Here is a 27299-nt window from a genome sequence, read left to right as displayed (position 1 = left end):
GGACACAGTCTCCCTCCGGGACCTGGCACCCACTGGGTCCCCACCCACGAACCCTGACCTGACACAGTTCCTCCCCCCCTCGGTTGCCTCATTCACCCCTGCGTCACCCACCCTCCCTCCAGCGAACCTCACCGCAGCCCCCACCCCAGCAGGATCCTTCCTCCCACTGGATCCACTAAGGTGTGACGAAGGAGAGGACAACACGCTCCCGGAGTTGCAGGTGACCATGTCGGCGCCCACATCACCACCAGGACTGAGGCGATCGCAGCGGAGGGTCAAAGCCCCCGACAGACTTAATCTGTAATGTTGTTCTTCACCCCCGCCGGACTCTTTTTTAAACAGGGGGTGAATGTGGGACACCACTAGTGGTATGTTGTATGTTTTACGGCACTGCCTGTGTATTAAAGGTACTACGGTAAATCCCAGCCTGCTGGCTCTGCCCAGCAGGCGGTGTATAAATGTGCAAGCTCTCCTGCGCTGCTCCCATTCTGGTTCCAGCTGCAGGAGGCACAACATCTTGTGCAATAAAGCCTCGATTGTTTCACCATTCTCGTCTCGTGGTAATTGACGGTACATCACACATATAATACCCTGTATTCTTTATTTAGTAGAAACCCAGTTTCAATATTAGTGAAAATTAATATAGTTTAAACAAACATGAATGTGTGGGAGAAAAATGTTTATTTTAAAATTAATTTTAAAAAGCCATCCCAAACAGTGGCATCCTGGTGACATCACAGCTAAATATCAGTTTACTACAATGGAAAAGCTGGCAAACTCTTCCTATTTTTGAATTTCAGATGCTACATTTCAGACAAACCTGCAGGAACTCAATGGCACATTTCTGCAATATACACGTGAACAGCAGAGAGTTTCAACATTCCACTGCCATTTTCCCCAAGGACTTACCAAAGAGAATTTCTACAAGCTAAACAAACATCACTTGCCTTTAGTGTTTATTCGAAAAATGAGCCAGTAATTAAGGAAAGAATAATCTTCAGAAACAAAGTGTTTCATCTCCTGACAAAGACGGTCATGTTTGTTATACTTCTGCTCAATTATCTGAGGGGCAGAGAGCCGAGGGAGGCTTCAGAGGACGGGGACGGGGGGTATGGTAGGGTGACTTAGTGCGGCAATAGGATGCAGATGTTCTGACAATTAAGTCAGAAAGATAGAGTATTGTCAGGGATAACGTATTGTGGTTATTGTCACAAGGGATGTCTGTAACCACTAGGACCATGGCCATCTCAGCACAGCACAGAAACCAGACTGAAGGGATTTGAATAGGGAATGTTGAGGGAGTAAACACACAGCTATGAGGGAATGATAGATGAGGATCATATAGAGGAAATGGAGATTACTGTTTTGAGCATTGTTGAAGTGAAGCGAGGTTACAGGTTGGGCACTGCTGGAAGAACAGCAATGTTAGTCTGGGATTTGAGGAGATGGTGACAGACATCTTTTTTCACATCTGACCAGTAGGTGGACAAACCCGGAGGGAAGGCAGCTGCCGGCAATGCCAACCTATATTCAGCTAAAAAGAGAATGAACGTGGTGATGAATTGTGTTGAAGCCCGAGAGGTTGGTCTCACTGAAGAGATGAATTTGACATTTCTTGGCCTAGCCTGAAGTCCCCTCTACCACCACTGCTAAGACGTTCATGGTGGCTGTCGATTAGGCAGGTAAGTCAGGTTTTAACACCTCATTTGGGAAGGCAGATATGTAGTGCTATGGTCACATGACTAGTAATCTCCAGAGACCAGAGTAATGTTTCAATTCCCACCACAGCAGATGGTGAAATTTGAATTCAATTTTTAAAAACCTGGAGTTAGAAATCTAATGATAACCCACAAAATTGTTGTCGATTGTTGTAAAAACCCATCTGGTTCGTTGATGTCCTTGAGGGAAGGAAATCTCCTGACCGTACCTGGTCTGGCCTATTTGTGACTCCAGATCTGCAGCAATGTGGCTGACTCTTAACTACCTCTGAAATGGCCTTGCAAGCCAATTCAGTTGAAGGGCAATAAATGCTGGCCCAGCAAGTGGCGCCCACATCCCAGGAATGACTAAAATCAAAAATGTAAGAACATGCTACCAAGCAAGGACAAACATGAAGGCCAGCCATCCTGTGGATATTTTTTTTAAAAGTGTATTGGTCGCATATTTTTGAGATGAAAGTGGGATAATCGAGCGACCTGAGTATTCTTTGAAAAAAAACATTCAGACGTAGCTTATCGCATGTTGGGTCACAGTTTATAGATAGGTTGCTCGTGTTGCACAATGTCAGGACAACAACTTACCCCTGCGTCCTCAGGTTGCAGAATACGTAGAGCATCCTCATCACCCAGGCTGAGATGTAGCCAGACTGGATGGGTGTGCAGAAGCCGGTCGAAAATGCTGAGGTTACATAAGAAACTTTCATAGCCAGAATCCCTCATCCAGTACTTCGCAGTTTCCTCTTTCTGATAGTCATAGTCCATATCTTCTTGTGCACTGTTCAACAAGATGATACAAATGAGAAATATGTAGGCAACTAAACTGCATGCTGAAAGTAGACAGTTACGTCGGTATGGAAACAGCAAAGTTAGCACTTTATTTTGGAACCATAATTTTATAAATACATTACATCACCAGGCTACAGATTAACTTCAAAGGATTCAGTCATAACCTACCCCGTACACGTTGAGGTAGAAGACAAAACTGGAACAGGGCGGCACGATGGCACAGTGGTTAGCACTGCTGCCTCATAGCAACAGGGCCCCGGCTTCAATCCCGGCCTTGGGTAACTGTCTGTGTGGAGTTTGTACGTTTGCCACACGTCTGCGTACATTTCTTCTGGGGGCTCCGGTTTCCTCCCACAGTCCAAAGATGTGCAGGCTAGCTGGATTGGTCATGCTAACTTGCCCCTTAGTGTCCAGGAATGTGCAGGTTAGGTTATGGGGATAGGGTGGGGGAGTGGATACAGGTAGAGTGCTCTTTCGAAGGGTCGGCGCAGATTTGCTGGACCAAATGGCCTCCTTCTGCACTGTAAAGATTCTATGATTCTATGAGTGGAGTGTTTCTCTATAATCATACAAAGTGACATAAAAGCAAATTTCCCTAATGAGTTTTATGTTTAGAAATATTCAAAAAAACTCAAGACGCAAAGCACTTGGCATACTGAAATCTATAATTAATTCCATGTAACATAGTTTTTGCATCCAATAAGACCATGTCTAAACTCTGGGACATGTTTAAGAGTGTATAATCTATTTTGTAAATATTCTGAATGTTTTCAGACGATTGGGGAAATTAGGGAGGGGATTAGTCCAAAGATTCAAAAACATATCATTGCGAACAAGTCACTTTGTGGGGTCCAGCTTGGATAAAGTTTGAATGAGGAAGCCGATTTTAAGTTGAATATTCAACTTTATTTAATAGGTTCCTGGTGTTCTTTATTAAAGAGGGGAAAGGGACTTCCGGTGACGGCTGTCGGGAGGCGGCCGGACAATGGAGAGCCCCCGCTCGGGAACGGCAATTTCGGGGCTTTAAGCCCGGTCCCAGGGTCCGCGGAGGCGGCAGAAGAAGGGAGAAGGCACGGAGGAGGCACTGAGTAGACACAGGAGGAAAAAAAGAACAAAGAAAAATGTCGAGGGTGAGCAGAAAAACGGCCGAAAAAAACCCAGCTGGAGGTCCGTCGGGGGAGTGGAAAGGTCACCGCGGGGTCACCAGGAAAAATGGAGGCTGGAGCACCAGGGAAGGCCGCAGTGCTTATGGCTGAAGAAATAACCAAGGTGATGGCTGCGGAATTTGAAAAGCAGTTGGCGCAGATTGCGAAATGCAGACGGTAAGGAAGGAGATGAGGGAGGCTTTGAGTGTGCTGGTGGAGGAGGCGGTTTCCCCGGTGAGGACGGAGGTGGCGAGCGCAGTGGCGGAGGTGCGAGAGCAAGGGGAGGCGCTGAAGGAAGTGGAGGAGACGGTATTGCAGCACGGTGATCAACTTACCTCGATGGGGAAAGAGATGCGGAAAGTGATGGACACGAACAAGAATCTGCGAGGAAAAATGGAAGACCTGGAAAACAGATCCAGGCGACAGAATTTGAGGATTGTGGGGCTGCCCGAAGGAGTTGAAGGACTGAAGCCGACTGAGTATTTTGCCGCGATGCTGGCAAAACTACTGGGGGAGGGGGAGGACCCCTTCCGATATGAACTGGATCGGGCTCATCGGTCGTGGAGGCCTGTACCAAAGGCGAGTGAGCCGCCAAGGGCAGTGACTCTGTGCTTCCGTAAATACAGGGTGAAGGAGAAGGTCCTGAGCTGGGCCAAGCAGAAGCGGGTGGTGCAGTGGGCTGGAGCTGGTATACGTGTATACCAGGACTTTACGGTGGAGCTGGCAAGGAGGCGGGCTGCCTTCAATCGGGTGAAGAGGGCACTGTACATTAGCAAGGTGCGGTGTGGCATTGTATATCCAGCGAAGCTGAGGGTGACTTACAAGCTCAGGGACTTTTATTTTGGAACGGCGGAAGCAGCGGAGGAGTTTGCGAAAGCAGAAGGACTGTGGCAGAACTGACAAACTGAGGAATGGCCATGTGCCGATGTAACCTCATGACTGTATTTTCTTCTTTTTTGTATCACTGCGCGCGGGTGTAGAGACTAAAGGATCCAATGTGGTACATATTTGGATGAGGGAAGGGACGGGAATTTCACTCGAAATGAGAGTTCTTTGGGGTGTAGGTGGATAGGCGGGGTTTGTGTGCTAAAAGGGGATCTTTGGGCTTTCCTGGGGCCGGGCAAGTGGGAAAGGGACCCGGGCGGGGGCCTTCACGCTGGCCGGTGTGTGCCGGCCAGTGAACGGGAGTGAGGTGGGGGGAGGGGCTGCGGCCATCGGAGCCTGGCAGAACAGGGTCCGAGTGGTCTAGCCGGGGTGGAAAGTTGGGGGGGAAGGAACCGAGGGTAGGGGGAGGAGTTTTACAAGAGGCAGTGGACGGGAGGAGCTGGAGGCCTGGGTGGGGGGGGGGGGGGAAGAGAGCTGTGTAGATTAAGGGTGACTACGGGTAATCCCTGATTTATTTTTGTCATTTGTTTATGTAAACATGCGGGTTGAGGTTTGGGGGTTGGTGGGTAGATGGGATCGTTGTTATTATGGGGACTGACATATCTTGCTGATTATTGTTTATTGTTGACGGATGTAAATGTGGGAGAAAATGTGAAAATGGAGGAGAATTTTAAAAAAAATTTCTTTTTAAATTAAAGAGGGGAAAGCAGTCAGGATTTACGAAATTGTCTGATGCCCCGCTCCTCTTTGTAGAAAGTGCATCTATGCAGAATTTAAAGACTGTAAGCAACTTGGATGTGATGCCTTTGACATCTCAATAGCCATCAATACCTGGTCTAGGGTGAGCAGCCACTTGGGATGGCACTGGAGGGCTTTTGGTAACTTTGAACTAGAAAACTGCAGGAGTCTCCAGTGATAAACTGAAGGAGGAAAATAAATGCCAAATAAAGTGGTGGCTGCACGAAGGTAAGAAATACCAGATGGTTATTGAGTTTGTGTCTATTATGTTCCTGCACCAGGCCCCAACAGTGGCTAGGATACGGGACAAAAACCCCAACATACTTTAATTTTGTAAGACGCGAGGAAAGGATACCTCATTCCAGGGTTGATTTCACAAAGAAATAGAGATAGGGGGCGGGATTCTGCCGTAATCGGCGGGGCGGGCAACTCCGGCGGGAAGGAGTGGCATGAACCACTCCGGCGTCGGGCCACCCCAAAGGTGCGGAATCCTCTGCAACTTCAGGGGCTAGGCTGGCCCCGGTGTGGTTTGTGCCGCGCCGGCTGGTGGGGAAGGGGCTTGGCGCCACGCCAGCCGGCGCCGAAGGGCCTCCGCCGGCCAGCGCGAGTTGGTGCATGCGCGGGAGCGCCAGCGTGTGCTGGCGTCATCCCAGTGCATGCACAGAGGGCTTTGTCTCGTACTGGCCATGGCGGACCTCTACAGCCACTGGTGCCCCCACGGCACAGGCCCTCCCGCGGATCGGTGGGCCCCGAACGCGGGCCAGGGCACCGTGGGGGCAGCTCCCGGGGCCAGATCCCCCGCACCCCCCCCCCCCCCCCCCCCCGAGAACCCTGTAGGCCACCTGCGCCGCCAGGTCCCACCTGTAAGGACCTACTCTAATTTATGCCAGCAGGACCGGCAAAAATCGGGCGGTCACTCGGCCCATCACGGGGGCGGAGAATCACCAGGGCGGCCGCTTTCAGTGGCCGCCGACCGGCACGGCACGATTCCCGCCCCCGCCAAATCTCCAGCGCTGGAGAATTCGGCAGCCAGCAGGGGTGGGATTCACGCCACCCCCCCCCGGTGATTCTCCGACCCGGCGGGGGGTTGGAGAATCCCGCCCATGGTATAGTAGAGCAAACTTTATTACCAACACAGCATTAAAATATCTTTAACATTACACCAGAAAATAAAACTCTTTAAACAATGTTAATTAAAACAGTGAATACAGTAAATCTTAACTGCTATCATTATTCCCACTCAAACAAAAAATACCTCAGCTCTCAATCCACTTTCAACGCAGTTAGCACTCAGGAATATCTGCATAACAGAGAGGTCTGGGTACTCTACTTTGAGAGAACGAGATATTTTAACACTGCTTTAAAGAAAAGATCTGGGGCGAAATTCTCCCCCAACGGCGCGATGTCCGCCGAATGGCGCCAAAGACGGCGCCAATCAGACGGGCATCACGCCGGCCCAAAGGTGCGGAATGCTCCGCATCTTTGGCGGCCTAGCCCCAACATTGAGGGTCTAGGCCGGCGCCGGAGGGATTTCCGCCCCGCCAGCTGGCGGAAATGGCGTTTGTTTCCCCGCCGGCTCGCGCGGAAGCGTCAGCGGCCGCTGACAGTTTCCCGGCGCATGCGCGGGAGCGTCAGCGGCCGCTGAAAGTTTCCCGCGCATGCGCAGTGGGGAGGGTCTCTTCCGCCTCCGCCATGGTGGAGGCCGTAGCGGAGGCGGAAGGGAAAGAGTGCCGCCACGGCACAGGCCCGCCCGCGGATCGGTGGGCCCCGATCACGGGCCAGGCCACCGTGGGGGCACCCCCCGGGGTCAGATCGCCCCACGCCCCCCCCCCCCCCCCAGGACCCCGGAGCCCGCCCATGCCGCCTGGTCCTGCCGGTAAATACCAGGTTTGATTTACGCCGGCGGGACAGGCAATTTCTGGGCGGGACTTCGGCCCATCCGGGCCGGAGAATTGAACGGGGGGTCCCGCCAGCCGGCGCGGCCCGATTCCCGCCCCCGCCCAATCTCCGGTACCGGAGACTTCGGCGGGGGCGGGATTCACGGCGGCCAACGGCCATTCTCCGACCCGGCGGGAGGTCGGAGAATGACGCCCCTGAATCCTGTCAGAACCATGCAGAAACTGTGGCTGTACTTCTTAAGAATAGGTTCCAGTTTGTTTCTACTCATCTTGTAAACACACTCTTCTGAACTGCTTTTGAAATAAACTGCTAATCTAGCTACAGGCATATCTTTCAACTGAACTGAGATGCTTGACTTAATATAAAAATAATAATAATAATTGCTTATTGTCACAAATAGGCTTCAATGACGTTACTGTGAAAAGCCCCGAGTTGCCACATTCTGGCGCCTGTTCGGGGAGGCCGGTACGGGAATTGAACCCGCGCTGCTGGCCTTTTTCTGCATTACAAGCCAGCTATTTAGCCCACTGTGCTAAACCAGCCCCTTTTGCTCACACATCTGCTCACATATCCAGCAAATACTCAACTAAAATTGCTTTTCTGCCTGACACCTTAGCTCCCCGCAGTAATTACATCATCTTAATAAGCAGAAATCTAATTAACTCCACATGGAACCCTCTTAATCCAACAATTCCATTAGCCCAAGCTTTTTATGACGCTTCAATTGCACCCCTGGCACCCAAAATGTTTCAACCCAGGATTCTTTAAAAGCACTACTAACCCAGACTTTTAACTTACTGCACCAAATACCTATAATACAAAATATCTGAAATTCCTACATTCATCACAGTGTCACACAGTTCAAGCTCGGAAGAGAATCTGATTTGCACTGGTGAGTGGGATTTTTCTTTTTCAGTATGATTGCAATGGGTACATGCCCTGCAACCATTGATCACGATAATTAATGAGGAAGGCCGTTTGTCGTACTGTTTTGCCTAAACAGTATAAAGTCCAAACTGGCGTGACCTATTAAATCAGCAAAGCATGCAAAAGCAATGCAATTAGGCAAGAGGCAGCCTCACAGGGTTTCAACATAAAGATAGGTGAATTGTTCACATTACTTGTAGCTAACAATCCCCTTGAACAGGAAAGAGATTTTGGGTGTAGTCCACTGGCTGAATATTGGCATCCGAATGGTGGGACAATTTTCTCGCTTTGTTTATTTGCATTTCTGCTTGGGAATACAGGGGAAGAACTTGAACTTAATAGATCCATTGCAATATCCTTCCATTGGTCTGACCAATTCTGCCGAGCTGTCCCTGTGTTACAACCAATAAGGGGCTCCAATGTCATGGAAGTATAAATTGTCTTAAACATAATAACAATGTATTTACTCAGTAAGTGCCTTATTAATAGAATTTACAGTGCAGAAGGAGGCCATTTGGCCCATCGAGTCTGCACCGGCTCTTGGAAAGAGCACCCTACCCAAGCCCACACCTCCACCCTATCCCCATAACCCAGTAACCCCACCCTACACTGTGAGCAATTTTTGGACACTAAGGGCAATTTAGCATGGCCTATCTACCTAACCTGCACATCTTTGGACTGTGGGAGGTAACCGGAGCACCCGGAGGAAACCCACGCACACACGGGGAGAACGTGCAGACTCCGCACAGGCAGTGACCCAAGCCGGGAATCGAACCTGGGACCCTGGAGTTGTGAAGTAATTGTACTAACCACTATGCTACCGTGCTGCCCCCTATTTCAATATGTTTCACACATTCAATTACTTTTGAGGTGCACTGACCTATATAAGTCAATGCAACAGCGAACATGCCAGCAACAGATGAATGACTGGCTAATTTGGCTTTCTGGGGCTTGTTAAAAGGAAGAATGTTGGCTAGCTTCACTTTTAGAAACTGTGCCATGCATCCATTATTGTTCACTCTAGAACAGGCGGGTATCAGTTTAATACCTAGTCCAAGGAACTGCAACCACAACACAGCGTATGTCCTCCGGTTCTGCACCAGAGTACTGGTCCAGCTTGCTCACACTGATACAGGACTTAAATACACAACTTTCTAATCCAGCAGCATAAACTGACTTTATAGAGAGATTTCTCAGCCTCGCCTTTTTGATTGGACTAAAAAACCTGCTCCAAATATTTTATTCAGACTCCCTCCAATGTGATAATTTGATCACTCAAATGAAGAATGTTTGATTAATTTCAAATGCAGAAAGTTACGATTTAATTTGTCATTTTAAAATCAATTTGCATTTTCATTGTTTTTTTTTTGTTGCCATCGTTGAGATGAGAATTTTTTAAAAAGTAACAAGTTATGATCTGGAATATTCTATCTGACAGCAGATTTAATTATATTTTTCAAAGAAGAATTGGATAAATACCTGAAGGGGATAAAATGGCTGGGCTGAGTGGGACTAAGGGTTACTCTTTCAGGGTGGAATCTACTGCCTTATGCTACGCACCAGTGTCGGTACCTGGTCAGGGTGCATGCCTGTGAGATCGTCCCAGAGGTGACCAATTAAGAGGCTGCCTCTGGGTCCCTGAGATTGCAGACTTGATCAGAGCCTTAGAACAACAGGCACTGCCCCTGTCAAAGGGGCATCCCATGAAGGCCATCTTGATACTCCCTTTGAAGTGGTTACAATAGTCATGGGAGTGTCCCTTTAAGAAAGGTTTCCAACTTATCACATGGCTTCAGTGATGCTATTGTGTGGGTGGAGCTGGGCTGTGGCTCTGTGAGTTTTTACTTTCACTTTGAGTTTGGACTGGTTTGAACTGCACAGGTTGAAAGAGGTGTTTTTCTCTCTCTTCATTTTTAGAAGCTGTTCCAGACTACTTGGTAACTTAAAAGAGATAATTGCTTTCTGGAAGGAATTAAAATCTGCTGTTTGAAAAGGGGAACAGAGTATCAATAACAAGTCGTATACCAGTGAAAATGCCGTGTGCTGGGCCAGGCCTTTGAAAAGAGGTTTCTGGTTTTACTTGGATTTTATTATTGAATTGGAACAGTTAAGGGGGAATTCATGAAGGGTTATACATAGATTACTGTAGCTGTGTGGCGTTTTTATGTTCGTAATTGATAGAAATTCTTGCTGTATGTGTTTATACAAATGTTAACTAAGTTCTTAGAATAAAGCTTGTTTTCTTGATTAAAAGTGCCTAACAAGTCTGTTGAATAACACCTAAAAGGCAGGCTCTTGTGCTCATCCTAGCCAAATTCAACATAAAGTTATAGGTCAGGTGAACCCCATAATATACTTTGGAGTTTTTAAAGACCCTGGCCCATAACACAATTTAATGAAATAAACGGTAGCGACATCTTCACAGGATAGTTGACGACAGTGGCTATTCCTATTAATTGCTGTGGTTCTGATTAGCAGGATTAGTGCAGGAAAGAGCCCGTGGCGGCATCCCCTTCAGCCCATAGAAAGCAGTTAATTGGTGTACACACCGTTACCAGTGAGGAATGAATAGCTGGCCCAACGTCAACATCCATGAAATTCCACCTGGTCTCATCAAGCTATTTACAAGCTATCCCCATGGGACGGGAAGATTCTGCTCTTACACAGCCAGCACAGGCATAACGGGGCTGAATGGCCTCTTCTGTGTAGTATTATTACATAACTGTATGATTCTGTGACCTATTTACACACAGTCTTAAATTGAACGATGGGGTGTTTAGAAACCAGGAAAAGCAAGAAGCACCACGATGGAAACTTCTGCACAATTTTCTTTCTTTGTTTTTAGAAATACAAGAGTATCCAATTATTTTTTTTTTTCAATTAAGGGACAATTTAGCATGGCCAATCCACCTAGCTTGCACATAGATTAGAATCAGAAAATTTACAGTGCAAAAGGAGGGCAATCGGCCCATCGCGTCTGCACCGGCCTTTGGAAAGAGCACCCTACCTAAGCCCACACCTCTACCCTATCCCTGCAACCCAGTAACCCCAACTAACCTTGTTGGACACAAAGGGCAATTTAGCATGGCCAATCCACCTAACCTGCATTTCTTTGGATTGTGGGGGTGAGACCCACGCAGACACGGGGAGAATGTGCAAACTCCACATGGACAGTGACCCAGGGCCAGGATCAAACCTGGGACCTTGGCGGAAACAGTACAATAAAGCAATCCAAAATCTTTATCATTATGAAGTTCTAAGATTCTGGTCAAAGGTACTGACCAGCTGCTACAGAAATGTTTTGTATGTAATTCATTACTACTTGTTTTTATTTTCTTCGAAAGCAAAAAGGGCTTGATTAATTTGAACAATATGCAACCCAAGAAAGAAAAAACTTTAAATTCTCGACAAATACATGGATAGGATGGGTATAGAGGGATACGGCATTAGGAAATGCTGTGGGTTTTGGCCAAGGGTGGCATCATGACCGGTACAGGCTTGGAGGGCTGAAGGGCCTGTTCCTGTGCTGTATTATTCTTTGTTCTAACTGTGTAAGAAGCCCCTGCACAAGAAGGATCGGGCAAGTCAGTAGCAGAATGGTAGTGTCACTGGACTAGTGATCCAGTGGGCCAGGTTAATGCTCTGGGGTACCGGTTCAAAGCCCAACAATGGCAGTTGGGGGATTTTAATTCAATTAATAGAAGCCTTGAATTCAAAGCTAGCATCAGTTTGGTGACCTTGAAACTACTGTTGACTGTCGTAAAAACCTATCTGGTTCACTAATATTCTTTAGGGAAGGAAATCTGCAGTCCTTACCAGATCTGGCCTATATGTGACTCAAGACCAACAGCAATGTGGTTGACTCTTAACTGTCCCTCTGAAATGGCTGGGCTAGCAATTCTGTTGAAGGACAATTAGGGATGGGCAACAAGCGCTTCCCTTGTCAGTGACGCCCATGTTCCATTAAAAGAATTTTATAAAAGGGACCCATCTAGAAAGATCTCTGAAGATGCGGTCAAACAATTCCACATAAATTTAAGAGTCGGGTACGTTATAGGTGGAGAAAGAAAACAAGTGGGGCCTGATGGCAGGAAAGGATGTGCCACTAAAAAGGTAGGCAAACTTACCGCAGCCACTGGGCATACTGATCATCTTCATCTGTGTCAGGAATTGAATGACCCATTTTCAGTTCTCCAATCTCCAAGGCAAGTGTGTCAATCAACTGGGATGGGAAGAAAAATGTCTAACGTTAGGCGGCGGTGAAGGTGAGCTCAGAGCAAGATTAGCCAGTCTGCAGAAACTTGACATTGTTAAGAACACAGAAGTATTTAGGACAGGACTGCCTCTGTACTCCTGTAGACACCAATACTCCCATTAAAAACAGATACTTTGGAATGCACACTGTCCTTATGTCAAACTGAAAATGACAGACATACACATTTCATGCAGCCTCTAAATAACATTTAATTCCTGGAAAAATCAGAGACGGAATGGAAAATGAATAGTTTTACTTTGGGTTTGCGTGCAAGCTTCACCTGTGTCTACATTAAAAGCCGAGTTGCCGGGCAATTCATGTTCCAACAAAAACATTCAGTCAGCTCATTCAAAGACATTCCCACTTCATGAGCATAACTGCAGGTTCTAGTTAAAAAAGAACCAGTTGTACAAACAGCAGCGGAGCCTTTCCTTTCTTCAGATGCAATTTTCTTGAGCTGGCAAAAAATAAACTATCCATCTTAATTGTAAATCCAACTCTATCCCCAAGAACAGGCAGCGCTATAAGACTGGTAAATCGCAGATTGCCCATCAAGAGAAGGTGACTACCATTTCTCTTTCTGGCATCAGACCAACTCTTGAATTATTCTCGGGTTATTATCTCAATTAAGTTCCCCAGAAATGCGTCCTATACATTGATCACTCTCGGTGAAGATGGATCCCCAATCAGTCCTAAAGTTGTCCTTTTTCCGCCTGTCCTGCTCTTAAACCTCAATCTGGAGGATTTCATGAATTCATCTTACTCCACATTATTTTCTTCAATATACCTCAGTTGGCTTTCCTCTCGTCACTTTCAATGAAGGCTGAGAAGGCCAAGTTTCTCCAGTCTTTTCTCATGACTTGTGTTGGCAGCACTCAACTCTGAGTCAGAAGGTTGTGGGTTCAAGTCCAAATCAAGGACTTGGGACACTCCAGGCTGACACGGAGGGATTGCTGGACCATTCGAGCTGCCATTTTTTGGATGAAATGTTAAATGAGGACCCTGTTTGCCTCTCAAGTGGAAGTTAATTTGAAGAAGAGTGTGTGGGGGCGGGGTTAGGGCAGTAAGAATAGGGGAATGTCCTGACCAATATTTACCCCTCAAATTAACATCACAAGAAACAGAAATCTCTGGTCATTATCACATTGCTGTTTGTCAAATCTTGGTGTGGGCAAATTGGCTGCCTGCTTCATTTCCTACAGTAAAACAGTGATGATACTTCAAAAATATTTCATTAGCTGTAAAGAACTTTGGGACACCCTGAGGTCATGAAAGACGCTGTATAAATGCAAGTCGTTTAAACAAAAAACTTACTTTGATACTAGTGACGCTGCGGATTAGGCGGCAAAAGCGCCTGTGCAGTACACAGGAGATCCTGAGTTCAAAACTCAGCGGGGTCTACATGCGTTTATGAATATAGAAAGTCAGAGAGATCTGGGCGTGCAGGTCCACAGATTGTTTTAAAATTTAGAGTACCCAATTCTTTTTTTCCAATTAAGGGGCAATTTAGCGTGGCCAATCCACCTAACCAGGCACATCTTTGGGTTGTGGAGGTGAAACCCACTCAGACATGGGGAGAATGTGCAAACTTCACACAGACAGTTACCCAGGGCCAGGATCGAACCTGGGTCCTCAGCGCTGTCGGCAGCAGTTCTAACCACTGCACCACCATGCCGCCCAGGCCCACAGATTTTGAAAGTGGCAACACAAGTGGACAAGGTAGTCAAGAAAGCATACGGAATGCTTGCCTTGGATGGGGCATCGAGTATATAAACTGGCAAGTCATGCTACAGTTGTATAGGACCTTGGTACGGCTGCACTTGGAATATTCTGGTCGCCACACTAACAGAAGGCTTTGGAGAGGGTGCAGAGAAAGGAGGCTTACCAGGATGTTGCCTGGTCAGGAGGGTGTTAGCTATGCAGAGAGGCTGAATAAACTCGGACTGTTTTCATTAGAAAGTCAGAGGTTGAGGGATGACATAATGCAGGTCTATAAGATCCTGAGGGGCATGGATAGAGTGGATGGGCAGGAACTCTTTCACAGGGTGGAGGGGTCAGTCGCCAGGGGGCATAGGTTTAAGGTCCATGGGGCAAAGTTTAGAGGGGATGTGCGAGGCCGTTTTTTTACACAGAGGGTGGTGAGTGCCTGGAACGCGTCGCCAGGGGAGGTTGTGGAAGCAGATACATTAACGGCATTCAAAAGTCATCTGGATAAATACATGGATAGGATGAGTATAGAGGGATACGGCTAGGGAAATGCTGAGAGTTTTGGCCAAGGCTGGTATCATGACCGATACAGGCTTGGAGGGCCGAAGAGCCTGTTCCTGTGCTGTATTGTTTTTTGCTCTTAGCCATCAATCTCATGGCTTTCCTTCACAGAGCCTACTAGAGCTATATATCCCCTCATGATTTGATTAAAATTAGGTACAATACTTGAGGTATATTCCTAATTCGTGCATGTGCTATTTCAACACAAATTCTTCTGCCAGGTGTCTACAGTTTGACTACAGAGTCGGCTGATTGTTGCTCTGCAGTTACTTTTGTTTTAGCAACTGGGTTTCACAGGGTTCACAAAGGGGTTTACACATATATACCACACATGCAATAAATTTAAACTGCTTTTACACTATGATTGCAGCATTGGTGCTTTCTAGAGTGGAACATAGAACATAGAACATAGAAAATACAGCACAGAACAGGCCCTTCGGCCCACGATGTTGTGCCGAACCTTTGTCCTCGATTAATCATAGATTATCATTGAATTTACAGTGCAGAAGGAGGCCACTCGGCCCCCCGAGTCCGCACCGGCCCCCGGAAAGAGCACCATACCCAAACTAAACACTTCCACCCAACACCAAGGGCAATTTGGACATTAAGGGCAATTTATCATTGGCCAATTCACCTAACCCGCACATCTTTGGACTGTGGGAGGAAACCGGAGCACCCGGAGGAAACCCACGCAGACACGGGGAGGACGTGCAGACTCCGCACAGACAATGACCCAAGCCGGAATCGAACCTGGGACCATGGAGCTGTGAAGCAATTGTGCTATCCACAATGCTACGGTGCTGCCCTTAAGAACAAATAAATCTACACTATATCATTTTACCGTCATCCATGTACCTATCCAATAACTGCTTGAAGGTCCCTAATGTTTCCGACTCAACTACTTCCACAGGCAGTGCATTCCATGCCCCCGCTACTCTCTGGGTAAAGAACCTACCTCTGATATCCCTCCTATATCTTCCACCTTTCACCTTAAATTTATGTCCCCTTGTAATGGTGTGTTCCACCCGGGGAAAAAGTCTCTGACTGTCTACTCTATCTATTCCCCTGATCATCTTATAAACCTCTATCAAGTCGCCCCTCATCCTTCTCCGCTCTAATGAGAAAAGGCCTAGCACCCTCAACCTTTCCTCGTAAGACCTACTCTCCATTCCAGGCAACATCCTGGTAAATCTTCTTTGCACCTTTTCCAGAGCTTCCACATCCTTCCTAAAATGAGGCGACCAGAACTGTACACAGTACTCCAAATGTGGCCTTACCAAAGTTTTGTACAGCTGCATCATCACCTCACGGCTCTTAAATTCAATCCCTCTGTTAATGAACGCGAGCACACCATAGGCCTTCTTCACAGCTCTATCAACTTGAGTGGCAACTTTCAAAGATGTATGAACATAGACCCCAAGATCTCTCTGCTCCTCCACATTGCCAAGAACTCTACCGTTAACCCTATATTCCGCATTCATATTTGTCCTTCCAAAATGGACAACCTCACACTTTTCAGGGTTAAACTCCATCTGCCACTTCTCAGCCCAGCTCTGCATCCTATCTATGTCTCTTTGCAGCCGACAACAGCCCTCCTTACTATCCACAACTCCACCAATCTTCGTATCGTCTGCAAATTTACTGACCCACCCTTCAACTCCCTCATCCAAGTCATTAATGAAAATCACAAACAGCAGAGGACCCAGAACTGATCCCTGCGGTACGCCACTGGTAACTGGGATCCAGGCTGAATATTTGCCATCCACCACCACTCTCTGACTTCTATCGGTTAGCCAGTTCGTTATCCAACTGGCCAAATTTCCCACTATCCCATGCCTCCTTACTTTCTGCATAAGCCTAGAGCCAGGTCAGGCTTCGAAATCCAGGTTTATACTTCTCCCTTAGCTAGCAAAGAACAATTGCCATATTTGTTTAGTTAACAAACATGAATCACAAAGTCAAAGGGCGAGATTGTCCATTTGGGTAACTATGAGCTCCCGCTGGAGCTGAATTGCAATTGATTTGCGCTCCTGCTGGGACAGCAAATCAGGAAGTAATTCCCAATCCGTTGCCATGCAAATTTATGCATGGGGAGGAACGCGTGGGATTCCCAAGGGAATCCCGCTCACGGGCCATCAATTTGAGCGGGCAGTCCGACAATGACGTCCAGTAGCTGCAATTCAGCCCCCACCCCCCGGCTTTTCTGGGCCCCTTTCCCCAAGTACAGGGGTGACCCGACACCCCATCCAGAGACCCCCTAAATAAAGAGACCCCCACAGAGATCCTACAAAGAGACCCCCAGAAACCCCTAAATAAAGAGACCCATTAAATAAAGGAACCCCTCCCCCACAGAATTTCCCTAAATAAAGAGACCCCTCTCAGAGACCCATTAAATAAAGAGACCCATCCCAGGCCCCCTAAATAAAGGGACCCCCCCAGAGACCACCTTAAATAATGAGACCCCCTCCCACAGACCCCCTAACTGAAGGGTCCCCGCACAGAGAACCCTCAGAGACCCCCTAATTAAGAGAACCAGAGACCTCCTAAATTAAGGGATCTTCCCAAGAGATCCCCTAAATAAAGAGACCCACTTAAATAATGAGACCCTCCTAAAGACCCCTAAATAAAAGGCCCTCCCACAGATACCCCTTAAATAAAGAGACCCCCCAGAGACCCCTTAAATAAAGGGACCCCCCACAGACTCCCCAGAAAAGAGACCCCTGTCAAGCAACCCACCCCAGAAAAGAGACTCCTGCCTGGAAACGAGAGAGTAGTCCAGACAGAGGCAGTGAAAAAGATTACTGCTGGAGCATCGGAAATGGATTGGCAACTGCGCATTGGGAACTCCACTACTGGCGGTGGAGAACCCAGCCCAACCTTTGAGACATTTCTGTCAGTCGATAAAGTACCACATATCTGCAATTTTTAATTGCATTTTTATAACTGTTAATGGAGCCAACCATAAAAAAGTTAAAACAACTGACCCAGATTTTGCAGCGAGAATAATGGCGAACTAACAGCACTCTGTTGTTATGGAGCAAATCAGACTGCAAGTTCCGCCATCCACACTTGCACAGTTAAACATGAAAACCTACAAGCTGCTGTCTGAGATACCCCACTTCTTTAAGCCTCGTCAATAAACGCGTCACTGAAATCAATGCAATGCAATGCTAAGATATTTAGGTGCTTGTCCACTAACTCATCACTAAAGATGGCGCAAAAAAGTTAGGGCTATTGCATTCAGTTATTTTTTAACAACAACAATTTGCCGTCACATAGCCCCTTTAACATAATAAATCATCCCAATCTTTCACACGAGCATTATCAAGAAAAATTTGACTCCGAGCCAACATCGTGGTAAATGATTACCATTGGCAAGCAACTTAACTGGCACTGAAATTTAATTTTATCAGTGTATAGCCTCATTTTTTCAGAAGGTGATTAGGGTGGGCATTTTAAGAAGATGGGAGTTATTTTACCTTTTCAGCTTCCTTTAACTCTCTCTCTTAACTCCTGCTGTTCCCAATCTTTATTTCACTTTATGTACATGATTTAAATTTAATTTATACTCCTACTTTACCTCTCCTGGCTTAGACCCTGTGAGGAACTTCTTTGACACTAAAGAGCTTCTGAGATGTGCAAGATGAGGTCTTGAGCTGCAATGTCTTTAACACTAAACACCATCTTTGTACATCAGTTGAAGCATGTTCCAGGAACCGTAAAAGGTTAACACCTGAAGCACACATGATGCTGATGTAATAATGTTGTCAATCATATAACTGACAGTAAGCGCGATCTTGAAGGAAGACGTGCCCCTCATGTAGGGGCCCAAATGTGTAAATATTCACTGTAAATAAAGAGTTACGGTTTTAAAATTTACAGACTTGAGCGACATACTTTGGGAGAACACAATTCCCCAAAACCCAAAACTAGACCCCAACAACACAACAAAACAGGAACTGCTGCCCAAGAAATCTTTTAATTGCAATTAAATTGCCTGCCGGTGGTCAGTGAATAGGTTGCATCACACTTTAATGGGTAAACTAAGTAATAACCTAAAAGCAAATTACTACGGATGCTGGAATCTGAAACAAAAACAGAAAATGCTGAAAAATCTCAACAGGTCTGACAGCATCTGTGGGGAGAGAACAGAGCTAACGTTTCCAGTCTGGATGACTCTTCATCAGAGCAAGAGAGAACAGGAAAAGGATGAGATTGACACTGGGGGGGGAATTACAGGACCAGAATGTGTTAATGGAAGTGCCAAGGTAAGCAGTGTGTCAAAGGACAACCTGAAACAGGGATCATATTGTCCTAGTGGGGTGGGATGGTGATAAAGGAAAAACAAGATTCCTCAGTTAATTTGCTGCTGATGGTTTGAAGAGAACGGTTAGGAATTAGGATATAGTTTTAAGTAAGGCATATTTGTATTTTTGAGTGTTCGGAACAAGATACAGCTTTAATTTAGATTGTTTTTTATTTGTGTGTTAAGAAAGGTGAAACCTGGGTTTGATTTCATTTTAGAGGTTTTTTTTTAGATGGAGCTCTGTTTGTATGCATGCACCTTTAAAAAAAATATATTTTAATTCTCCTCGTGTTTCACGTTTTCTCCGAAATGTACACCCAACAATAAACAATAGCAAATGTAATATCAATCCCCATATCAATAACAACGACCCCATCCTCCCACCAAACCCCAAACATTAGCCCGCATGTTAACATAAACAAATGACAAAAAGGAATCAGGAATCACCCATAGTCTCCATTAACACACACAGTCCTCCTCCTCCCAAACCCCCCCCCCCCGCTAATGTTCAATGTGATCCAATTCTCAAAAGTGCAGAATGAATAACGCCCATGAATTGTATAATCCGTCTATCCTTCCCCTCAGTTCAAATTTGACCTTTTCAATGGTCAAGAATTCCAGCAGGTCCCTCGGCCACGCCAGGGCACAGGGTGGAGAGGTTGATCTCCACCCTAACAGGATCTGCCTTCGGGCGATCAATGAGGCAAAGGCTACAACATCTGCCTCCGCTCCCGTTTCAAAACCCGGCTGGTCCGACACCCCGAATATGGCCTCCCGAGGGCCCGGGTCCAGTTTCACGTGCACCACTTTAGAGATTACCCTAAAAACCTCCTTCCAGTAATACTCCATCTTTGGACAGGACCAAAACATATGAACATGCTTTGCGGGGCCTCCCCAGCAACGTTCACACACATCTTCTGCCCCCTCAAAGAGCCGGCTCATCCTCGCCCTTGTGAGGTGTGCTCTATATACCACCTCCAGCTGTATCAGCCCCAACCTCGCACACGAGGTGGAGGCGTTCACCCTCCGGAGCACCTCACACCAGAACCCCTCCTCCATACCCTCTCCCAACTCTTCCTCCCACTTTGCCTTTATCCCTTCTAGCGACGCCTTCTCCTTCTCCAAAATAGCACCGTAAACCACCGATACTACCCCCTTCTCCAGTCTCCCTGTCATCAGCACCTCCTCCAGCAATGTGGAAGCCGGTTCTCTTGGGAAGCTCTGTATCTCCTTTCTGGCAAAGTCTCGAACCTGCATGTATCTAAATATTTCCCCCTGCTCCAGCCCATACTTCGCTCCCAGCTTTTTCAATCCCGCAAAGCGACCTCTAAGAAACAAATCTTTTAGTGTCCTAATTCCTTTCTCCTCCCATCTCTGAAGATTTCCATCCCACGTCCCTGGCTCAAATCTATGGTTCCCCCGAATCGGCATTTCCCTTGACCCTGCCCCCAATCCGAAGTGCTGTCGAAACTGCCTCCAAATTGTATGCATGCATCTTTAATGTGGTTTTATGGCTCTTGAAGTGAAGAGATAGGTTACCAAGGGGTTAATGGATTAGGGAGGTTAAAACAAAGTACAGAAAACTGTGCTGTAGCCCAGCAATAGGGAATCAGTGGTTAGCACTGTTGCTTCACAGCGGCAAGGTCCCGGGTTCGATTTCTGCTTGGGTCACTGTCTGTGCAGAGTCTGCACATTCTCCGTGTCTGCGTGGGTTTTCTCCAGGTGCTCAGGTTTCCGCCCACAAGTCTCGAAAGACGTGCTTGTTAGGTGAATTGGACATTCTGAATTTTCCCTCAGTGTACCTGAACAGGCGGCAGGCGGAGTGTGGCAACTAGGGGCATTTCACAGTAATGTCATGGTAGTGTTAATGTAAGCCTACTTGTGACAATAATAAAGATTATTATTATTTAACATGTCGTTGTGTGTCAGCCAGCTCATTCCACACCTTCAGTGGAGCTACTTGTACTGCTCCATGAAAATGGCTTCCAATCAGCATCCGTGTACTAAACCTGCAGCTGTCTGCTTCAGCACCCGCAGACAAGGTTAAATCATGGTAATCATCAATTATCTTCAAAGCTGCATGCTAAAACCAGAAGTTCAAATAGGTATGTTTTATTACCACAGCGCCTATTTAACTCCTTTATCCATTGTTTCACCAAAATGAGCCCCTGCATGACCCAGCATTTTTCAGTCTGATTGATTGAAAAGCCACAATATTTCTTATTCTGCTTACATATCCCATTGACCCCCTGTAGAGGGCGCCACACTAGGTCAGATCCCAGGTTCAAACTTCGGGACCACATTTCAAAATGTTTTCACACTCATGGGGCTGGTGAGCAAATGTTGGAAAGATAAGGCATCAGAGATTTAACTTGCTGTTACCAAATAAATGTGCACTTAAATGAACAAGTTTCATATGCAAGAAGTCTTATAACACCAGTTTAAAGTCCAACAGGTTTGTTTCGAATCACTGGCTTTCAGAGCACAGCTCCTTCCTCGGGTGAATGAAAAGGTGGGTTCCAAAAACATATATATATATATATAGACAAAGTCAAAGATGCAAGACGATACTTTGAATGCGAGTCTTTGCAGGTAATTAAGTCTTTACAGGTCCAGATGGAGCAACCGGAGCACTAGGACCTGTAAAGACTTAATTACCTGCAAAGACTCGCATTCAAAGGATCGACTTGCATCTATATATTGGGGTGGAGGTCAGCTTCTCCATCCTGTGACATGGCTTGGCAGGGGGGGGGACCCACTTGAATTTCTTTGACTCTCGGGAAGGTGAAGTCTCAGCTGAAGGGGATGAAGGAAGAGTTTCACAATTCATGGGGGCTGTTTATTATGCACTTCCGAGAATTGGTTGCCATTGAATATGGGGGGGGGGGGGGGTGCGGGTCTGTGGTATTGCCGTCTTTGGTTACACTGTTTACGGATTGATTGTTAGTTTGTGGGTTTTTTAACCTGGAATATACAGGTGAATGTTTTGGTCTGTATATTGAGCGGGTGGGGTTTGTGTGTGGGGGATTGTTACTGTATTTGTTTTTGATTGTTTTTTCTTTGGTTGTTTATTGATGAAAATGATGAAAATAAAAAGATTAAAAACAAAAATTTGCACACAAAACTATTTTGAACATGAACTGTTCTGGATAAGACTTTACTTGGTCCAAACCACATTACGGGCTGCAGTAGATAAATCTGCCCATCTCTTACCGAGACCCAACCAAATTGGGGGCATTTTTAGGAGCGAATTTAAATTTACGGAGCCAACTTTGTTTTTAAAAATGAGGTGCCTCAAAAATATTTTTAAACCCAGAGTCCCACTCTACATTAAAAAAAAATGACTCAGAAGGTTTGACTCATGTGATCCTGTTTACACTATCCGAGTAGAACTCCTACAATCATTACTGGGATGGCTTTAAAAGCAGCAGCATGTATCCCACTGAAAGAAAACAAAGTCAGATGTTCCAACTTGCATCAGCTGGGCTGCCCACAGACTTCCTAAAACACTAGATTGCAACAACCACAAACGACATTCCACAGAACTTAGGTCCTGAAAACAAGTTTTTATGCAACATGGATATTCCATTATTATTGTTTATATTCGATGTGGAAGAACAGATTTACCAATAGAATTTGCACCCTGTGCTGTTTTTTTTAAACTGGTGGCAGCCCACATAAGAATCTCAAGCCTCTCTACTAGTTAAGCTATGTCTGAACTTCTGATAAAACATATAAAAGAAAGAATGCACTTGCATTTTATCTCGTAGCTTTCATGACCTCAGCACTTTACAGCCAATGAAGTGTTGTAAGATGGCAGCGCCCCACCGCCTCCTCAAGGGCAAATAGAGATGGGCAATAAAAATGCTGGCCTAGCCAGTGATGCCCACATCCATGATTAATAAAAAATAATGCCTCTGATCAAATAGGAGATGCCACTTGTTCCCCACTTCAATTAAGAGAATGATGAATTTGCTTAAAATGCACGGAAAAGTCTTTCTTGTGTGGCCACTTTTACTTAGTTGAAAACGAAGATAGACAAGGAAATGCTGATCTGTACTTCAATTCCATCTATTTCTGTTTAATCGCTCTGTTCATTCTTAGTCCTTGCATCTCATCATTTAGAAAATAATCCAATTTATCTTACTTGGCTCTAAAGTGGGTGGCCTCACACTTCCCCACAATTAACCCCATCTGCCACAGTTTTATCCCCCCACTCACTTAATCTATCAATGTACCGTTGCAGCTTTCAGCTCCCATCCACACTACCTACTGTGCTACCTAACTTAGTGTCAACAGCCAACTTTGATTTATGGCTCTCTATGCTCCCTCATCCAAATCATATATCACAATTTCAAAATGCTGTGGAGCCAGTACTGATCCCTAGGGAACTACAATATCCCTATCCTGCCAATTTGAATACGTATCAATTCTCCGTCTCCTATCTCCTAACCCATTTCCTATCCATGTCAATAGGTTCCCACAAATCCATGCACTCTCATACTCGTAAAAGTGTCTTATTTAACCTTGTGAAATATTTTCTGGCGGCTTATATGAATAACATCCACAGACACTCACTTATTTATGAAATTATTTACTTCCTCAAAATATTCTACTCCGTTTGCTTGACAGGATTTCTTACCTTTTACAAATCCATGCTGGCTTCTCTGATCAATTCCTATTTGTCTACCAAGTCACAGCCACTAATAGCAGATTACTTAAAACAAGGCATCCAGATCGTTACAATGTAGGGCTGTTTGTTAAGTGTCCTTCTATTTTAAAATCCCACTAACTTTTGCATCGGAGTTTTTCACTGTCTCGGCAGAGCTGCCCACAGGAAAAAGGAAACACAACCAGGGTGGGATCACTTCCTCATCTCTCAAGCATGTTTCCTGGCATGTTCACTGATGGCACAAAGCACTGACAAGTGCTGTTGGACTGAAGTGCTCACATTCATCCTTCCAAAAACAAAAGAGTAGGGAAGAAGGAGGAGGAGTACAGTGCGGATGTGAGGGGTGGGGTGAGCAGAGTGAGAGAAATCAAGCTTTAAAAAGAAAATCAGCGAATACCTAAAAACATTGCTTTGGATAAGAGTAGTCCAACAAAATTAAAATACCTTAAAAAAACTCCCCCTCCGCAGCTCAACCAGACTGGACATTCTCAGCGGATATCTGGGATGGCTTCAGAGTTAGCGCGGCAGTCTGAAACCAAAGACATTTAATGGTTATTCCATGTGAAAGGAAATTCCGACGTTCGTTGCAAAAACCATCAATGACATCCGACATTCTGCCAAAATCAATGATCGCAACACCTTTTTCTGAAATCCACACTGGCAAAGTTAAGGAGGGACATGATTCAGCATTTGTATGTTAAATGGTGACCCTAAAATAGAATGGGTCACACAGCACCAACAGAGCTCGTAGCTACTTTACCTTCGACTATCTCGGCACCGTTTAACAGATGAGAGCAGTTTAAAGCTCTTTTCAATCTGAGGGTTGGAGAATTGTGCTGCAAATAAAGTTCTCCATATGCTTTTGAAGGTAATTTGAGGTCAAGAGACACGAGCAGCTGCTTGTGTTTAATTTTTCATTTGGAATACGAGCTTGTTAGATTTTTTTTTAAGTAATAGTAATTCCAATCTTTCTTCCCTCTAGTATTATGTAATTTTTAGCAAAAGAAAATGTTAAAATTGTTAGTTGGTCTCAAATGGTACATCCATTTTCAACATGAACTTTGCAACCAGATTTATTCCAGTTTTGGAAAGTCAAGCAAAATATTTTTGACTACAAATTATATTGTTTCAGGAAGGGAGAAGAAGCAGGAATCTTCCTTACAGGAAGGCAAGCAGAAAGAGAGTTGAATTTCCCGCAATTTACAAAATACCGTATTCTTTGGTGTATAAGACAAGACTTTTATTTCACCAGATGATCAGGCCTGGTCTTTTACACTGCTGTAATTAATCTATTGATTAGTCACCAATTAGTCAAACCAGCCAGGAGGACTAATGAATAAAGGTAAAAGAAATATGAATTGAGTCAATTTTTCTGCTCTGGTCTCCCTACAGTGCAGAAGGAAGTCATTTGGCCCATTTGCACCAACCCTCCAAAGGAGCACCCTACCAAGGCCCACACCCTACCCTATCCCCATCACTCCACAAAACCTTTCGGACACTAAGGGGCAATAGCATGGCAAATCCACCCAAAGTACACATCTTTGGACCATGGGAGGAAATCAGAGGATCCAAGGAAACCCACACAGACATGGGGAGAATGTGCAAACTCCACACAGTTACCCAAGTTTTGAATTTAACCCGGGTCCCTGGCACTGTGAGGCAGCAGTGCTAACCACTGTGCTACTGTGTAATCCCACTTCATCTAATATGAACTGAGCTCGGAAAAATTGGAAATCTAATCAATCGACTTATACATCACACGGGAAAATATTGTGGGTGGGATTTAGCTGCTCATGCCAGTGGGACATTCCGGTCCCACTCTGGCGCAGACTTTCCCGGTGATGAGGGGGGGGGGGGGGGGTGCCGTCACCAGGAAAACCCGTTGACAACGGCGGCGTCGGTAGATCCCGCTGGCGGGCCGCCTCCACTGCAGAAAAACACACGACCGGGTGGTTGGTAAATCCCGCCTGGTTTATTTATATTACCGTCGTCAGACTTATCAGCCGTCTCAAATCCCAGTGAGGGACCTTTTTTTACTGATTCAGAAATAGTTTCAGCTAACAACTCAGCAACATCCCTTAAATGTTTCTGGCTTACTAGCATCCTGCTTTGTGAGGTGAGAAGACACAACCATGTTAGCTAAGGGTACCTCAATGCCTCAAAGGAGGTCTGCGGCTCCTAACAGTATTGGCCAAGAACTCTAGTCATCTCTGTTTCACTGCTGCTTCCTGCTGAAACAGCAGTTAAATGATATTGCTTGGTGCACACACACAGCAGTCATACACACACTGACACAACCTCTGCATTAGACAGTCCCTCAGAATTGAGGATTGTAATGTTCTTGTTGGATGGCCTGATTTATATTACAAGAACACTTGTAGCTAAAGCGATAAATGATTTATTAACATTAACTGTGGGTTAAATATATACAAAGCAGATGGATAACAGTATAAACATGCACAAGCAACCTCTTTCCCAGCTCCCTGGTCAGTCTGACGTCACCTGACTCTAACATTCACTTATATACTAATGAGACTCCTGGTGGTCAGTCGGTGAATTACAACACAACCATAATATCAGCACAATGATGCTTTCACTCTGGTCCATTCGGATATGAGACAGCTGATTAGTCTGATACACGGTCTGCAGGCTCAGCCACATGTAGGATAAGCGGTGCATGAAGGGTAGGGCAGATGAGATGTTTGAAAGTTAGTGCGCTCTGTCCAATGCCTTAACTTTAACTCTGCGTGCATCCGGTGAAATCTCTCTGCTATGCGTTTTGTGTCTTCGCAAATAAACAGGCCAGTGACTCCCATGAATCTGCAGGCTGTTTGAGGACCATCCCTAAAGTGTTTCTGCTTCCCTCCCAGAAGTCTCCTGTCGCAATCCAAGTTTCAGGTAGAACAGTTGAACTGGGAAGTTGAGCTCATCGAGGACAGAGAGGTAGTCAGTGCTCGCTGGAGAGAACATTTTTAATGACTCCTTCACCAAAACTCTATCTTCAACTTGAATGCCCTCAACTTCAATCCTCAATACCCAGTCTAGATCAGTCTTTGGCACTACCTCGGTCTGGTGTGGAAATAACAGCTTCTCCAGAGCAGATGGAATCTCTGGTGAAATTCAGAAACGGGACAGAGATACAGTATGTCTGGACAACCTCATATCCGTGACCTGGGAAGAGAGCATGCCACGGGATCTCAGGAATGCTGTGATCCTGACTATAGTCAAGGGGGAGACAACCCCAACTGCAGTAACTACAGAGGAGTCTCCCCATGCTGTCTGCCACAGAGAAGGCCATTGCAAGGATCCTCCTCACTTGTCTCCTCCCAAGGGCTGAAGAGCAGTTTGGTTTTCGCTCATCAAAAGGTATCACATACATGATCTTCACTGCGTGGCAACTTCAGGAAAAAGGCAAGGAACAGCACCATACGTTGTACATGGCCTTTTATGATCTCATGTGAGCCTTTCACTCTGTCGTAATATGCTTCATTTATATCTCTCCTGAATACATGTTACATAATAGAGCCTTTGCAGTATAATTCACATGATCAATTTCTGCTGCAAATCTACCCTGAAGGTTTTAGCATTACATGCCACTGGGTGCCACTCCATGGTAATCACATGGCTCCTGTAGTAACTTATGTCTGCATGTTGCGCGGAGGCAAAGAATGGCAGGTGGATGTTTTTGTGCAATGTCAGA

General features: G+C 45.8%; 1 protein-coding gene across 4 annotated transcripts in view; it reads right to left on the bottom strand.

The window, feature by feature from the left end:
• The window catches only part of LOC140421113 (ras and Rab interactor 2-like), a 195618-nt gene that overhangs the window by 51401 nt on the left and 116918 nt on the right, over positions 1-27299 (bottom strand). For 3 of the 4 annotated variants that reach the window (XM_072505530.1, XM_072505548.1, XM_072505522.1), the window contains 3 exons: positions 24044-24128; positions 12226-12320; positions 2301-2493 (listed from right to left, as the gene is read on the bottom strand). In XM_072505530.1, coding sequence (XP_072361631.1) covers positions 2301-2493; positions 12226-12320; positions 24044-24085 — 330 coding nt within the window. In that variant the 5' untranslated portion in view covers positions 24086-24128. Of the gene's footprint in view, positions 1-2300; positions 2494-12225; positions 12321-23569; positions 23696-24043; positions 24129-27299 lie in introns of those variants that run through there. The other variant, XM_072505538.1, reaches the window with a different exon arrangement.

The sequence above is a fragment of the Scyliorhinus torazame genome, chromosome 1 (genome assembly GCF_047496885.1).
Source record: "Scyliorhinus torazame isolate Kashiwa2021f chromosome 1, sScyTor2.1, whole genome shotgun sequence".
Taxonomy (NCBI): Eukaryota; Metazoa; Chordata; class Chondrichthyes; order Carcharhiniformes; family Scyliorhinidae; genus Scyliorhinus; species Scyliorhinus torazame.
Note: the sequence above shows the minus strand (reverse complement) of the source record. Positions and strands in the feature narration are given on the sequence as shown.